Raw genomic sequence first — 17,732 nt, 5'->3', positions numbered from 1 at the left:
TATCTGTCCCTCAGTTACAGCAAACTAGTTTCTTCTTGATGAGCACATTGACTGCCAGTATCTATCGGACCATTTAAACAACGTGAGTAGTGTTTCTTTTTGACGTAACTGAGGTACAAATACACAAACTTCTGCTCCGTGCAGGGAAGTAAGACAACATGTGAAGGCATCCCCTCTCTGGGGAGTCACCCTGCAGTAATCTCTCTTCCATTTCCTCTGACCTCTCCATCCCCTCCTGTTCACACAGTAAAACCCTACAGCTCCATCTGAAATGAAAAATCCCCAGCTCGACCCCGAGTCTCAACCCCTCAAACTGTTTCTGGAATCCTTCAAGGTGGCCTTGCTGCTGTCGCGCTCCTCCTCACACTTTGTTCCTCTTTTAGTGGAGTCAGCCAAAGGGCCGATTGGTTCCACTTTTTTGCTCGGCTGCAGTGCCGATTCGGGACTTGAGCTCCTAATCACAGGCAAATTTACAAGTTCTGAAAGAAAAGGTTGGATGTAAAAAGGGTCTGGGAGGTCATGCGAACGAGAAAGGTTCGTGAAATTATCCAAAGACTTTGTAAGCCGGATGGTTTCACAGGAGGACTGAATGTGTTCCCCCTTTAAGAGCTAGCAGCGGGAATACCAACCCAGTCTGTTCACTCTTTCAAATTCCTTTCCATTGAACATGAAAGCTCTGGGAACGACGTGTATGACCTTCCACAACTGGACATGTTAAGTCTGTCCTGACCCTCTTAGAAGGAGCAGAGCACCGGGAGCAGCATGACAGGGTTTAAGCCACCGTAGAGACAGCGAGGGTGAGGCTGAGGGCTTGGGGAGGCGACGGGGTAAAGGTGGCCATTCCTCTCTCTCTCTCTCTCTCTCTCTCTCTCTCTCTCTCTCTCTCTCTCTCTGTCTCTCTCTCTCTCTCTCTCTCTCTCTCTCTCTCTCTCTCTCTCTCTCTCTCTCTCTCTTTCTCTTACCCCCCTTGTGCTTCTCACTCTTTCAATCACCCATGAAGCCCTTTCCACCTGGCCAAGTCTCGGAAGATGGAACTTTTCATCCCTTCAATGGCCTGTATGTCTGCGGCCCTCGGATCAAACAGTCAGGGCGACCGGCTCACCACTGGAGCTGTCGCGAGTCCCGCGGCGGCCATTCCTTCACCCGATCACCCTCCCTCCACGCCAGAGGCTCATCCCTCACAGCAAACTCCAAAAAGCCGTCCGTTTCAAACAAATGCTGCTCAAAAAGGAGTCCTGCTGGGAGGAAATGAATCACAAAATCAAGTGACACAAATCTCACCTGATTTAAAGATGCTGTTTTAGGATGTAAATATGTAATCAAATCAATTTCAAAGTGTAGATGGACACATCCATTTAACACAATAGAAACTTCACAAAGACCCCTAAATCATTTTATTTAAAAAAAATAAAAAATAAAACCACATAATGATTCTAGGTATTTGAATTGAATGAAATCAAATGTTTTCTTTAAGAATGTTGAATGGAGTAAACTTAATAATGGAACTTGATAAACACATTTGTGTGATTATTATCATTCTAGAGGCGAAATAGTTATAATTTTCATTAATTCTCACAATCTTGCAGAACTGCTTGTTGCTAGCACATTATTGTTAGTTGGGAGGGAGAAAGTTGCTCATCATATCCACTGAAAAACAAGGGAATAGCTCTTTCAGATTAGCAAAATAATTTTAATCAATCAGCGGTTCTCGCTTTAATTAGGGTCATAGATTTCTCTGGCATAGATATTTCTGATAAATGGTTTATTTTCCTCTGGAAAAGCTAATAAAGTGAGAATCACAGCAAACGTGTAAAGTATTAATATTTAACGTTGTCATAATTATCACAGTGTATTTCTCTACCAACTATATTTCCCTTATTAAGCTGTTATAACCTGCTTTCCATGCTAATTTTGCCGTAAAGTGGTCATCGAATTACAAATTACTCTGCATGTTTCAGAACGACACTGCTTTGAGTTTCATTGTTTCCGGTGAGCGACCACGCCCGATATCAGATGAGGAGCCGTGACATGAATTCCAAACGAAACTCTGCAGCTCGACAGGGTGACGCCGGTCCCTGACTGTTTGTGTCCACTATTCTGTAGCGGTTGACAGCTCGAGACCACAACCCAACCGCGCTGCCACATGCACACGTCAGGTTGATTTTGTTTCGATTTTTCACTTTTTTTTCTGCAAGGCGTCACTTCCCTGTGATTCCCTGTTTTAATGAGTAAACGTCTGCCAAAAGATATCAAATTGTAACATTGCAGTTCCGGTGTGCACTGGGCAGAACGTGGCTGGGATGTGCAGATCACCCTTTCTCGTCATTTACGCTGTTGGGTCTCTCAAAGTGCCGCAGAAGGCAAGCGCGACGGGAGCTGCAGGTGCGAGGCGCCTCGTCTGCCCCGCGTGAGAGTTTTAACTGAAAGACGGGATCGTCTGTCAGGTCCTCTGATCGCAGGCGAGAACGTCTCTGTCTCGCAGGAATCATCTGGTTCTGCGTAGCTTGTTTACCGAGGCAATTAAGTTCATCCTGCTTCGGAAAGAACGGAAGAAGTGACATGAAATATTGAGGAGGATTAAAAGTGCATGGCGTCTTTGCCAGATGGCACGCTCAAAGTTTGATGCTCGTTATTCCGGGGGGAGGGGAGGGGGGGGTTACTTCCACAGGACCTCCTAATTCCAAGTGCCTGTGATAACTTTTTAATATGTATTCATGTCATCGCTTTGCATAATGAAATTTCATCGCTGTGATGAAAGCGCTGTGGTACGTCTTGCCTTCTGCCGTGCTTTGGGTGGGGGGGCGTGGGGGGGGGAGGAGGTGCTGGTGCTGGGACTGATGGAAGAAAAGGGTGATCCTGACTCAGAGTCTGTCCCCGGATGGTGGCCTCAGAGCAAAATGCTTGGTTGTCTGCAGAATGTACCTTGAAGGATGTAAAATGTCTTTTTCTCTCCCTCTCTCTCTCTCTCTTATCTTCTGTCTCTTTCCTCTTTATCCGATCTCACCATTTCGCTCTCTCTCCCGCCAGATTGTATCAGGATAGACTGTAGACTCAGTAAGTGGTCCTATCCAATTTTTCTGACTAAAATGTTTAAAAAAAATGTCTCTCTCATCCCAATTCTGTGCTCTCTCTCCTGAAACCTCATGATTAGCGACACCTCTCTCATTACCCGCTGCCTGTTCTCCTCCATATTTCCCGCCTTTTTCTTTCCTCCCTCATTTCCTCTCTTTTCATCCTTCACCCTCATTTATAAGTCCATCCATCCTCACCTCTTCTACTTTGAAATGTCTGATTTGAGTTTTTTTTTATAATTTTTTTTTTATTTTTTTTTTACTTCTCTCTATTAAATCGCTTTAATTTTCTCCCGCTCTCGCGGATTTAATTATCATTTCACTTGCATAATCATCTGGATTTCCCATCCTCTCTTACCTACCTCGCTCAGCTATGAAATTATTCCATTTTTACCCTGCTTATTACCCATTTCAGTCATTTTCCTGCCAACCTTTTCTATGAAAAAAAAAAAAAAGGTCAACTTGATCCTTCCCTGTTGGATGTTCCTATTTTCTATTATGCAGTGCGGAGCTTGGGTGCGGGCACACGCAGGTGTTGCTTGTTTTTTCTATGTGGGCCAAACTAGGGTTATTTTTTTTGGGGGGGGGGCCCCCGGAAAGCTAATTGCTTATCTGCTGAGAGACCAGCACCACCTGGCGTGTGCTTGTTTCCCCGAACAAGCTCAGGTTTTTCTGCCTCATGCTGGCAAGAATGATAGAAAATTGTTATTTCCATCACGGCCACTGACAATTGAACAATCAGCCCGCAGGTAAGTACCGCCGGCTGCGGTGGCACAAAAAAAAAAAAAGGAAGAAAACCTCATGTTTGCCGTGACAATTGCGTGTCTTCTTGTGTCGTGTGACTGGGGAAAAAAAGATGCAGGTAGGAAATATTGCATTTCTGCTTGTTTTTCTAGACAAGTGAGTTTCTGTCAGTGTTATTGATTACAAGTCAAGGTTTATGTTTACATTTGTTTCTAAACATCAGCTTGGAAGGAGGGATGTGAGTCGTCTGTGAGGTGGTGTGATCTTAAGTTCTCCACCTTCACTGAGTCACGTTGGCACACACATTTATCCAGAAGTCCCTAGAAGATGTAAATGATCCATTTGGCCACTGGATGTCAGTGCAGCACCATGAATACAGCGAGATCTCCCTGCTGCAAGGAGAGGAGTTGGAGGCTGAACGTGTTTAAGGTGCTTGTTTCCTGTACATTTCTATTTGCCAGGTCAGAACTGTCCCACGTCTTTATTGGACTATCAGTCCAAGTCAGATTCGTCTTTCAATTGAAAGCGACGGTGCGCCTCAAACAGTATGCAGAGGTCTTCCATTTTTTTTCCCCTTGAGAAATTCTTCATGTTTTATCAAACCAAATTGGAATAACACCTCATTGCCTGGTTTCAATATTGATTCGCTCACAAAAACGACACCCCAGAGTTTCTGTGGCTTTGTGGGCGCCTAACCTTTGTAGTCTTTGGTTGACCGCACACCTTTTTGTCCAGTGATGTTCTGCCTCGTGGCGGCTCAGATTCCAAAATGCGAGCATGTGTAAAGAAGAGGAACGGAGTGTGTTTGAGAAGGGGGGGGGGGGACTGAGGGAGAGAGAGAAAGAGTAAGCGAGCCCGGCAGAAACTACAGACAACATTTTATTCACCGCCATGACATCTCCCGGTCGATGTCTCCTTCTGAGCCTGGAGTAACAAAAGCCTTGAATTTGAGTTGGAAAAAAAAAAAAAGGCTCCTCTGTGAATGCAGGTAGCAAACTAATGGAATTCTCTGAAGGAGTAAACAGCACTGTTGATGTGGCATTACAATGAAAAAAAAAAAAATGTGCCAATAAATCAGTTGAATGCACCAATGTCAAGGGATTTGCAAACTGCAGCAGTCAATCAAATCCCAGTGCCAGCTATTGACCTGGTGGACGTTTCCTGATCGCCTGGATTTTAAAATGTCTTTCAAGGCTCAGGAAGAGGAAGATCGGCCTCGCGTGTTATTGCAGGACGCCCGTGACCCGGTTCCCCCGGCTTAAGACTTCCAGATATGATATAGAGCAGAGCGGTAGCTCTCAGCGCCGCTCAGGTCACCATGTCGGTGCTGATGGTATCTGTTTGGATGGTGGCCTTTAAGCCACTAGCAGCACCTTCTCTTAGTGCAAGACACGATGAGATTTGGCGTGACATATGGCCAGCGTGTGGGGTGCGAGCGCTCCGTCTGCTAATGTTGCAGCCTTTGGCCTCTCCACCTGGAAACAGTCACTCCAGAACCGTCGCGTGTGGAGATGAGATGGAGATTAATGTTACAGCCATTATATACAAATCCCACCTATATGGGAGGGGAAATGTAATTACAAGTCATGGAAGTCAGATTTAAACATGTTCCTCAGCACTAGTAGGTGCACAAAGAAACTAATTCACGAGTCACTTTATTAAAACAGAAATCACAATAAGACGTTTTAAATATCTATTTCAGTTTCGGTAAATGGAGTATTCTCAAATTCTTTTTTGAATACTAATGCTGAAATATTTCTGTAACACTACAAAAATGGCCATTAATACTTCCTTTACTCTCGTAAAACAAAGTACATTTAGGCTAGTATAAATACTTCAATTTTGTGCCTTTTATCCTTCAGAAGAGTTTCAAATTTACATGTGAACATTTTGAAAACAATGTCAGTTTCCACGTAAACAGCAGAAATTTTGAAAACAATGGAGTTAGCATGCTCGAGACAGACTCTAAGCATTTTCAAAAAGTTATTTATTCAATGGCTCTGAGCACCGTTTTCATGTTAATGGCCCCCAAAATGGAACAAAAGAGACCTCCAATTAAATAACTTAAGCATATTATATGTTAATATCAAGATTAAATTCTTTAAATATGATTAACTTAAAGAAAAATATTGTTCAAGATATGGTTGAATTGTTTTAGAAACTAAAATAAGTGTTTGTGTTCACAAATTATTTACATAAATGCAACAAAATACTCTAGTGACTCATATATTGGGTACAGTTTTTTCAGATAACATATTACTTTGTCCAGGAAAAGTACTTGATTGTAAGTAGGCCAAACCTTTAACAATGCCTACAATTTCCTGATTTCTAAAGGTGTTTTTTTGAGGTTGGATTTTTTTTTTTTTTTAAGCGAGAATTATATATTGAATTGGATCTGACACTAAGCGGTGATTTTTGAATGCTGGACTTCATAATATTTTCCACATTATAAGATTTGTGAAGAACTTGTTTCAACCCACATGCAGAGAGAGAGCGAGCGAGCGAGAGAGAGCGAGCGAGAGAGAGAGAGCTAAACAGCACTATGGTGTAAATTCAGACCTGCTGTGACTCCTATGCAACAGTGAATTCAATTCAGTTCAGTTTTATTTCTATGTATACTTAAATGGAGACGTTCTGCTGTTCTGGTTGGAGTTAGGGGATAGAAGGAGAGAAAAGGAGAGGACAGAAAACAACTATCAGTCAGACATAAACTTACTCGCAGCAGAATAAATCAAAATTGCAATAAGAAGACATTCAGGGTCAAACTGAGAAGAGGGGATTGTGGTAGTACAGTTATCGACTTTGACGGAAGTTGCTGTGTTGAGCCTGTTAACCACAGACTGAGATAAATGTGGAGCTTTTATTCATACAAAATGCCCCAGTTGAAGAAATGAATGAAAATCAAGCAGACAGTGGGCACCAGCATGAGTAGGAAAAGTTCAGTTTTACAATGTGGGTGAATGAAACAGTGCATAATAGCTCCACCCTCCATTTCTTTCTTCACACCAACACTTAATCTCAAACAAAATCAAGCGGGGCAAAGGCATCCACCTGACCTTTAGTTTGTTCTTCCTATTCCTCCTCAGCACTAAACCAAACAGTGAATATAGTCAGCCTACTCAGTTTCTCCCAGCGGACAGGGCAAAGGCATCAGCGGATAGTAAAATGACAGTTTAAATATGTAAAAAATGATCAAACATGTGGAGTTCAATAAGTGGTGCTTCTTCTGGTTCATACGTGCAAACATGACTCCTTTCCATTTTGTAGTAAGTGGGCATCCCGTGGCTTGTTTCCACTGATCTTCCCGTCGTACAACTCAATACTTTTCAAGTTGAAAAGATTTGGGTCAACATTTTTTTACACTTCACACACAATAAGAATAGTACGCTGATGACTAATGGTGCCAGGGAATGAGTGCATTCCTTTTGCAATGGCATCGGCGAACAATGCTCACACACAGAATTAATGCACCTGTCGTGGGTAGATGAATGATTCTGCTCCTACAGACACACATCAAATTTTGACTGCTTCGTCTCAGTTTTTCAGATGTAAACCCTCCCCCTCCCCCCCGTGTTCTCCTCACGACTGCTGAATATTGCGCTGTAGTTCACGTGACGCCACTCGCCGCACATATTTCGCTGCAGTCCATGCGGAGAACCGTCAGCCGTGCAGAATCCAAAAAAATGCAACTTGTTCAATCGAATTTGTATCGTATTGGCTCCGTGTTCGCCTCCCCAGCTTTTTTTCTTCTTTCGCCCCTCCGCTCGTCTCCGAGCAGATGGCGTTCACTTATTTTCTCCGCGAATCACAAATATTGAATTTGAATGAGTTTCCAATCACAAGCTCACACTGTGAGTCATTGCATCCTTTTCGGGAGCCAAGGAGATGTCAGAGATGGATTTGCAGTCGGCACTCCAAGTCGCTCTCCGCATGCACAACGCCCTTCACTTTGGAAAGTCGGAGCATGTATCAGAGTCGGACTGTATAAAATTTATTTTGGAGATGCTTGGGTTTGGATTTGATTCTTAAAGGCAATTTAATGCTCCAGTGGAGGATAGCCCTGCTTTTATTTAATGTTCCTTTTATCCTCCACAACTCCAGGCCAAATGTGATGCAATGAGCCAATGAGAGGAGTGTAATATTAACATAATGTCTTAGATGGGTGCGCCTTCAGAGCCGGGTACATAATTTCTCTAGAAATTGATTTATGTTCAAATCAATCACCTAATTCAACAATGGACAGCAGAAATTACTTGCGCATTTTCAAGACGTTGACACTTTTAAATGCAATTAAGGGGCATGAATGTGACGGCAGGCGGTGGAATACGCAGCAAAAATAAGAAATACAAAACATGTTTGTCGTAGCTGCCAAAAACGAGAGAGAAAAGCCACCTAATTTAAATACATTTACTCTTTTGTGTGATTTATTGGAGCAAACGAAAACCGCTCTTTAAATGTTAAACAGATTTGACCTGATAGGACTTTTTTTTTTTTCTTCTTCAAATACAGCTGGAGGCATTTGTGTAACAACATAGGAGCATGAAGAATTATCTGCTAATTTACCTTCAAACAGACAGCGCTTTGTAGCTCTGTCTTCTTACCAGTTGTTGGGGGGGGGAACAGCTTCAGCCAACACTTTTTTTTTGTTTTTTTTTGTTTTCTGTGGATCTTTCTCAAATTACCTCCTCCCATCTGTGATTTGCCAAAACAGGACAGTGAAGCCAAAAAATCGCTGGCCACACCAACTGTGATAAAGACGGAGTTTTCCAAGTCGGCTTAAGATTCTATAAAGGGCCTCATTCTGGTTTTCATTTTCGTAATCAAGGCTACTTGGGTCTGCCTTTGGTCTTCACTACCTTCCAATCTACATTTTGTACATTTGTCGATGGCCATCTACCATATTTCCTAAGAGGTCTTGTGAGAGGTCTTTCAGAAATGTGGGATTCCTTCACACACTATTAAGTTTTCCATATTCTGTATCACATTGGAGTTCAACTTAACCAAGGCCATTCTTTTCCTAAGCTTTTCTTTGTGATAGTCATTGTCAGGGTGGTTTGGCAAAGCCGAGGGCTTTTTGGAGATGATATTGACCTGGCACCGAGCGCGCCTCTTGTGTACACTAGAGTACTATGCAGCCAAGTCTGAAGCCGTTAGTCGTAGGATTAACGCCTCAGTGGCTCTCGAATGAAAACAAAAATATTTCATGACTCTTTCAGTAGAGTTCGCAAACCCACGTCGTTTCGATGTGTTGGGGTCTTATTGACGTGTGGTCATAAGCGAGGTGAGGCTTAAAGCCGAGCTCTTTGTTTATTGCTCCAGCAACGATCCAACCGTCACTTAAAAGATGGAGATAATCGATAAAATCTATTATTTTACGTGACGTGATGGGCCATCCAGGGGGTCGTCAAAGTAGAAATGCTACATGCCATATTGAAAGGAGCCAATTGAGGTTGTTCGGACATATAATTGAGAATCTTCTTAATCACCTCCAATTAGAGGCATACAAGGTACAGCCACCTGGACTCACTGGAGAGATAGCATCTCTTGGTTTCCATTAGAAAGTCTTTGTCAGGTTGTTTGGACTTGCCCATTCTCCATGCATATGTGGATGATTTAGAAAATGAACATTTCTAAAGCATAATTCATACATAAGAGTTCCTGTTAGACATACTTGCCCAAATCATGGAATAAGCCTTTTCCGTAAAGAGCGATATTGTGATACATAAGGTGAAGTCCACAAGGAGATGAACCACAGTTAGAGTAGTTTAGAAGTGAATGTAAAAGATCTGACAAGGGCAATATAGCTGTTTTTCTTTCTGCTTCCATATACATCCACATGTATCCCTTCCTCCTGTCCACTGACACGCAAGGCAATGTGCTGAAGAGACCTAACAGGGTAGAGAGATGGCCTTTCTTACCCTTGTGGTCTAATACAAATCATCTAAAGCCAGATTTGCTTGTCCACTTGGATTCTGGCAGCAATTTTTGATATCCTCCAGCTTATAAAATCAGCTTCAGTCTTTTCCACTGTGGGACCTTGTCTCGGACAAGAAACCATCACGTCCTTGGAGATTAGCTGTCGGGCCCACTGACAGCGAGGGTTGCATGTTGAGCATCGACTTCATAAACAAGGGTATTGGAGTGTCTATACATGATTCATTTTGACCAATAATATATTCTGAATCACACGTGCCCAACCCAGCTTTTGTCTATATAGTGGCCTTTTCGGTTGTCACTCTTGAGCTGTGCAGCCTGATTATCTGGGATCGGGGACACACTGCAGACTGCACCCATGTGTGATGCGTATAAAATATTTTATTGTTTTTCATTGTAATAAACTGGTTTCAACAGCAAAAAAAAACAAAACAAAGAGACAGTGAAATACCTAAACTTTATATACAATCACCTTCATGTATGATCACATCAAGGCAGATTGATCATTATTTTTATGACAGTGCTATTGTACTGGACCACTTAAGAGTGTAAAAGTGTGAGTAGCAGAGTAGTAGGTGGGAAACTACGAATAAATAATTTCCTTCATCATAAAGTGGCTTGTGTTTTCTGGTGGATATCACCACTGATGGCATGTGTTTATAATATGTTATCCTGATCAGTAATATAAACACCATTATGAAACTATTGTGTCGTTAATAAAATTGTGGATCACACTTAATTGAGCTTTGAAACCGTCCCTGAGCCTGTTGGTACAAGGATGTTTGTGACTCACCGACATGCAGATATATCCAGGTTTATGAGATCATGTTGAGTCACTGTCGTGTTTGGCCCAAGTATATAGTTCTTCTGCACATGCATGAGTAGACGGTCAATAATAACAATAGCAGCCTCCAGACTGTCATGAATCATAATCCAAATTCTCCCAGGAATGTCCGTGTACTTACAATGTTGACGGTTGTAGCGTATCTGCATGCATGTGTGTGTGGTTTCATTACCAAAACAAATAGCACCCACTAGTAGCCCACCATGCTAATTACACCGTTTCCAACTTCCCTGCCTGGGAATAGTTGTAAGATCTTTTCTGAATCGACAATGTAAAAACAACACTTTTTTTTTTTAACCTAAAATGTTTGCATAAATGAGGCTTTAGCATGTTGGTGAGATGTTGATGTATTCACCGGCATTTGGCTTCACGGTAAAGTTTTGGGCAAAGCAGCAGTCAGAGAAGATGTGTGCTGCCGTTCTTAAAGGCGATCTGGTTTGTGTTAAACTGGGATCTGCCTTCTTGACTGAAATGACTGGATTAGCTATGCTACAACCACTCTGCCTCTTTCGGAGCAGTAGGGTGGATGTGTGCTCATTACATACCATCTAATGAGAGAACCTGCAGCAGCCTGGAGCTGTCAAGACACATACTGCTCCCCAGGACTGATGGCTGTCCCGTGGGGCCATGCCCTGCTGCCTCAGCAATACATGGAAACATGATTCAAATCATAAAAAAAACAGGACTGTTCTGCAGAGCTTGAGATAAAGACAGGCGTGTTAGAAAAGGGAGGGGGGGGGGGGGATTTAAAAAGAAGCGAGAAGATGAAGGAAGATGATAAGAAGGAGATGATGGAGGGTGCAGATGCCAGTCTGCGAAGGTAGAAGGGGTTCCGGCCAGTCCTTTGAAGATTTGGCGGTCGCACAGAAAATTGTGGAGAGGGTCCGGAGAAGATGTGTGATCTATTGCCCCTGCATCTCAGAATCAATCAGCTGTTCCTCTAACCATCTCCCCGACGTAAATGTGTGGCTGTGTGCCATTCTAGAACTATCAACAGTAGTTATCTTGTCATGCTAATGTACTCGTACACCCCCCCCCCCCCCCATTCCTACACAGGAGCAAGAACAGTGGGAGGAAAAGAAGTGTGCAGCGACTGACGGCAACCGGTGAATACAAATGTCGTGCATGTGCAGGCAAGCGTCGCACAGAGACCAAAGAAAACAGGCACACAGGCACAGGCCGCCTTATCTCTGTAATTGGCGCGGGGGGGTCAGAGCGGCAGGCGTAGATAATCATAGCTGGGGGTCATAATCTGTTTCTTCTTCTTATTCGCGCCCTGTCATGACAACACAAGTACAAAACAAAAAATCTTACAGATACATTTGGACACCCTGAGTCACTTTTTTTCCTGCTTGGACTGCTGCACCATGGAAGAGTTCTGGATGTAGCTGAACGGGGGGGGGGGATGTCGGCATGTCCTGAGCTGACTGCCAGCAGACACCCCGCTTTTTTAACATCCCAAAAAGAAGCTGCCTTTTCTTTCACCGGAGCCAGGAGAGGGTTCGTCCTATTGTAGGGGAGGTAGTGAATAGATTAAAGGTAGCAGGAGAAATGTACACTCTGCTCGTGTGTGAGAGCGTGGGAGGAAAGGTGCACGGAAACAGAGTCGAAGAAAGGAGCGAGAAATGAAAAAAGACAGATGGAGGAGGGTCTTGATATAGATGTCTCCTTGCGTTTTTTTATCCGCTTATATCTTCCGTTTCCATCACTGCATCTTTGCTGCTAGCAGATGGCTGCCATTTAGATGGCACACTCAAATGCGTGCACACACACACACACACACTGAAACACGCCCAGCCTTTTTATTAGATCTGCAGAGATAGGTCCGCGCTCCTTTGAGTTAGAAAATACATCTTAAGATAGCAGCCAAATGGCATTATCGTCAAAAAGAGGTCTTATCCTGATAATCCTGTCTCTTGCCATTGAAACCATGTTAACTCCTGCAGGCTTACGTAACTTATTTCCCGCTATCAGGCTTCACTTTTTCAGGAAAATAACAAGTCCATATGGGTCGCTTGCCTCCGTCGAAGAACCCCCTCAGCCTTCCTATAAACCCCATCCTGCAGCGGTAGAAAAGTCGTTTCTGCTTCCATTCCCACATATGCGATGTGTATATAATAACCATTTGGTAAATGATGCCGCGACGGTGCCCGCAGAGTGACTAAAGCAAAAAGAAAGAGCCGCCGTATATTAGCTCCTCCATCCAAACACACATGTATAATGTATATAGAATGGGCCCGAGTGGTCGCCCAAAAAACATCCAATTTAGCTGCCGCCCGGCTCATTTTTAAAGGCGACACCTCTGCATCTGAAAGTCAATGAAGGAAGTTAACGCAGTTACCAGTCATGAATCATAAAGTGGCAACCCCCGGGTCTTTGAATGAGCCGTCATTAGCATAGTCCTACCTTTTGTAAATTCACTTTCAGCCACACGTGTAAGAAAGGGTTTAGGCTTGCGGACTGCTGGGAGCACTTTGATTTTTTTTTTTTCTCTCTCTCACTGTGGAGTCAAACCTGGAATGACTAAGAGAAATATGCAATATCCCTAAAACACTTTGAAAACCACCACGGTAACTCAATTGTGTGTTTATTTGTCATGCACCTAATGACAATTTAAACTGTATTAAGGCTATTTTATGTGGACTTACATCATTTTGGGGGGGTAATGTTGTCCTCTTCTGTTCTCATTCATTGAAATCAGGAGCTTCCGGGAGTTTTCCAGCTAACATGGTGCGACAACATTACATTTTAACACAGACAATCGTTCACACACACAGTATTGTTATAAAAAGTGTTCATATATTCTATGTTATTTCAACAAATTGTGTTGACTGATTGCAATTATGAGAAGTACACAGCCCCTGTTTTTCACTGGAGTAACAGTTAGAAGTAGTAAAGCCATTGTTTCAGATTAAACTCTGTGGCACATTTGTTAAACAAGGAGTCCGTCATTACTCCTGAAATAATTCCTGACTGCAACATGACATATGTACAGTAAGTAACATTAGCTGGTCTCTATAGTAGCTGTGATGTCGTAGCGTGGCCACATAAAGATTTAATAAAGATTGGACCTACAACAAAGTTACATTATTATTCCGGGTGACTCTCAACAATGAAAACTACAAGAGAAATTTGTGCAATTTCCCACAATTTCCGCTGAGCATTAGGAGCATTTTTCAAAACGTTCCGCCATGGGAGCCGGTTTCAAAAAGTTTTCAGTGGCTCAAGCACCGTTGTCAGGTAAACAGACAGCCAAACCAATTGTTTGCCATTTTGATGCAGATTATGTTGCTTGTTACTTGTTACCAAGCTCCCTCAACTCGGAAATGGCACTTTCCGAGTTCCTATGACTTAATGAGCTCACTAATGAAATCAGAAATAACAATGATGTGTTATTATTTATTTTCCACTCACATGGGGCACATAAATATGTTTGTTACAGCATTAGTTATGTATGCATTTCTATATGATTCACAGAGTTTTTGATCCAAAACGTAAATTGCGTCCCTGTGGCTACAATTAGTGGAATGTGCCATGCTTGGAGCACATTGAATACTAAATGACATCTTCTGAAGTCTCCGCTCCGTACCATGCTCCACAAGGCTCCAATCAAACTTTTCAATAGCTCCTTATGCGTATCCATCGATCGCCTTTGTTTACGTAAAGTCGTTATTACTTAAATGATGGATACGGGTGTAAAAATTACACTCATTACTGCGGTCGATATCCGTTCAGTCAGTGTTTCTCCTGTAAGAAAGAAGAAAGAAACACTTCACAGATGTACTATCTTCAATCAGCCCTCTTTATATTTCACATTAAGGGTGAAGACAGAGCAACGTAAATTGTCTTGATTTCCCAGAGGCCTCCTCTTCACTCCTCGTAAACAAGCGCACCTGTTCCCGTTTCACAAGTCAGCTCGTCGGATTCCTCCTCGGCTACCTGAAGGAAAAATGCAGGTGAAAGAGGAAATACATTGAAACAGTCGCTCACTGAGTGCATACTTGCCTACTTGATATTGTCTCGTGAAGCAATTATTTAATAGTTATGAAAGCCTTACACACATCAACTAACACATTAGGTGGACCACGCTAGGACCAGATTACACCTTCAGCTAAACAAGGTGCAGATTGGAGGCCTTTTATGTCTCCTGAGCTCATCATCATGATTCGATCTCCGTTACCCTGCCGGACGTATCCACCAGGACCTGCTACACTGTGGTCATGGTCAGCCTCAATCCTCAGGTAGACTGTGGAGTCTAAACCTTCTGGCAGCAGAAAGGGAGACGAGGTTTTTCCAATCGTCAGGAGCACAGTTCCTGTTCTCAGCAGGCATCAGAGGCTCCTGGTGTAAGTCTTCTGCAGTTTCAAGCTTCACTCTATTGGGAAAGCTCTTCCGCACACTGCAGGCTGGAACCAGACTTGAGTCGAGCTCCTGATCTCCCATCTCTGTCCATTATCCTCCGTCTTCTGGCATCAACAAGTCGCTCTGTCCTGGGGAACTGCTGCTGAAGAGATATTTCTGGGTTTGTCACCCTGGAGATGGTTTGGTGTGAAAATCCCAGCAGATCAGCAGGTTTTGAGTAACTCAGGCCATCAACCATGCAAGCCACAGTCAATTAAATCACCTTCCCGTCCCATTCTCTTGCTCAATTTGATTTCCAGCGGTCATGTGATTGGCTGATTTGTGTTTGGGTTTTTTTTCATATGAAATGCAATCAGACAATGTCGCATAAGTATACAACTTATCCTGTAAGTATTTTGTATTCTGTTTGTGACATACATACTTTCACGAGCTGAACCCTCTAAAGTTCATTATGCGTGTTTTGATTGTCTATTAGGGAAATATTTGTGGATCTGTTAAGCTGCACCATCCTTCACAGTTCAAAAACTGTAATTCCGAACTCGATGTTCCCTGGATAACAACTGTGAGATTTGTTTGGATCGACAGATTTAGCCACTTCACAACAGCGTGCAGATATTTCATGCTGTAGCTGCTGTTCTCGCACTTGGTATGTAAAGTGCCACGCTATAGTGGGCGTGTAATTTCTGCCGCACTTTATTGTAATGCCCAAAATTATCCACAGAGCCTTCACTTTCAAATGGAAATCAGATGATGATCATATGCATCTCAAAGGCCTCACTGAATTACCTGAAACGTAATAAATAAACATGTGGCCTGCATATGAAGCAGTCTTTGAAACATGCTCTCCTGTGCCACCTGTCAAGATCTACGGTTGTTTGGTCTATTTATTTAAAAAGGCAGTCGCAAATAATTTATCCTCGCCGTGTTTTGTTACGAAAATCAAACAACTAACTGGAAACCTGAATACATTTACAAAATCCCATCGGGGTTTGAAAACGCCAACAGTTCCTTGCATTTTGCACTGGGTGTCCTCAGTCGCGCATTAGCATTCCTAATGAACATGCAAGAGCGGAAACGGTGTGTGTGTTTGGTGGGGGTGGTGGTTGGGGGGGGGGGGGGGGGGGGGGGGGGTTGATGTCCCCCTCCATTCCCACACCCCTTCCAAAACACCCCTGCTGCCCAGACAGCGGTCGACTTGAGTAATCAAGTGTGAAGGTTGTGAGGAGCAAACAGCCATTAACCTCCCAAACACAGGCCGTCGTCACCGTCTGCAAGGGACTGAGAGGTGTGTGTGTGTGTGTGTGTGTGTGTGTGTGTGTGTGTGTGTGTGTGCGTGTGTGTGTGTGTGTGTGTGTCGCTACCAGTGTATAAATGAAAGCGACTGCCAGAGTGGAGTACAGGATTGTGTGTCCTTTATTGCTGTCTGATGGATAAAGTGGATGGTGTGTGATTGTGCCTTTTGGCGAGTCAGACACTGCATTCTGTGTGTGTGTGTGCGTGTGTGTGTGTGTGTGTGTGTGTGCGCAGAGACAACTGTGAGCATTTGAGAGTGTTCACTCGTGCTGGAAGCATGCAAAAACTGAGCCCTTGACCACAGTCTGGTAAATAGTCAATGTTGTGTTTTTGTGCGCGCTTCCGCCCTCAGCGTCGATACACTCTGGCATCTGGATCTATTTATTGTGATTTGCGGGCGAACCGGCCCATGTATCCCACTCTGTCAATTTAACCGCGCGAGAACTCGACGCGCGCTATTCCCATATGGCGGTACAGTATGTCCGCGCTTGGCAATGCCCAGGCGCTCTGACCGCCTGTTTGACATGCCGCTGTGTCGGCTGGTGTGATGCCATGCTGAACCGACCCATCTGCTCCGGGCCGAGCTGGCCTGAGGGAGCGCTCATTGGAAGCGGGCGTGAGGGAAAGGGCATAGGACCTGGAGCTTGGCAAGGCATGGTGTCCCAAAAAAAGCGAATGAAACAGTGCTCTCATAACAGTTCAGTGACAGTCGTGCGTGATGGAGTGCGGGGGAATGTTTGATTCAGTAGATGTGACGAGAGGAAACACATAGGGATAAAACTGACTTACGTGCTGCATGTTCTCTACTCAACCTATCAATGTTTGTTTTAGGTTCATTCTTTTTGCCGATAATGGCTTAAAAAAACCCAAAAGAAAACTCATAAACAATTTTGTTTGAACTTTTCATCTAATTAAGAACCTACCCTATTATGATCAGCCATCTGTTAGAAGGCTTCATGACGTGTTTGTAATTTGGCACCAGCTTTATCATGTCACAGGCCTGATATTTATGTTCGAATGTGTGGTTTTGTTTTTTAAACAATGTAATTTCATTATTTAATATTTTCAAAACCTTTGAGATGAAAATGACATTACAGGTTTGTTGTTTTGTTTTGTTTTTTTCAATTTGTAACTGCCTTTATATTATTTATAAAGATTCTACTCTAAAAACATGGGGTGCAATTTATACTACAGGGTGGGATAATATACATTTCTCTTGCATAGTGGTACATTCTATTGTATGCATCACCCACAAGCCAGACCGAAGTTGTCTCACCAATAGATTTTGTCACTTCTCTTGTATCAACATTTTGGTTGAAATACAGATATCTTGTATCTTAAAAATGAGATAAACTTTTATCAGGGACTCATCCAAAGGCAATAAATTACATTAAAAGTTTAGGCCCGTTATGCTTATGAAATGGTGTCATTCGCAGTTTGGCCACTAGTGGTCGGTGTTTGTTTTTTATCATGAAACCACACAT

At 43.1% G+C, this 17,732-nt stretch overlaps 1 protein-coding gene across 1 annotated transcript in view; it reads left to right on the top strand.

The window, feature by feature from the left end:
• nrxn2b (neurexin 2b) overlaps window positions 1-17,732 on the top strand; it is a gene marked incomplete at its 3' end in the record, with an annotated part of 753,200 nt that overhangs the window by 319,454 nt on the left and 416,014 nt on the right. Inside the window, exon 10 of the mRNA XM_080519167.1 lies at window positions 3,028-3,054. Coding sequence (XP_080375293.1) covers window positions 3,028-3,054 — 27 coding nt within the window. The remainder of the gene's footprint in view (window positions 1-3,027; window positions 3,055-17,732) is intronic.

This window comes from Blennius ocellaris (genome assembly GCF_963422515.1).
Source record: "Blennius ocellaris genome assembly, chromosome: 23".
Taxonomy (NCBI): domain Eukaryota; kingdom Metazoa; phylum Chordata; class Actinopteri; order Blenniiformes; family Blenniidae; genus Blennius; species Blennius ocellaris.
This window is presented reverse-complemented; position numbering and strand designations above follow the sequence as displayed.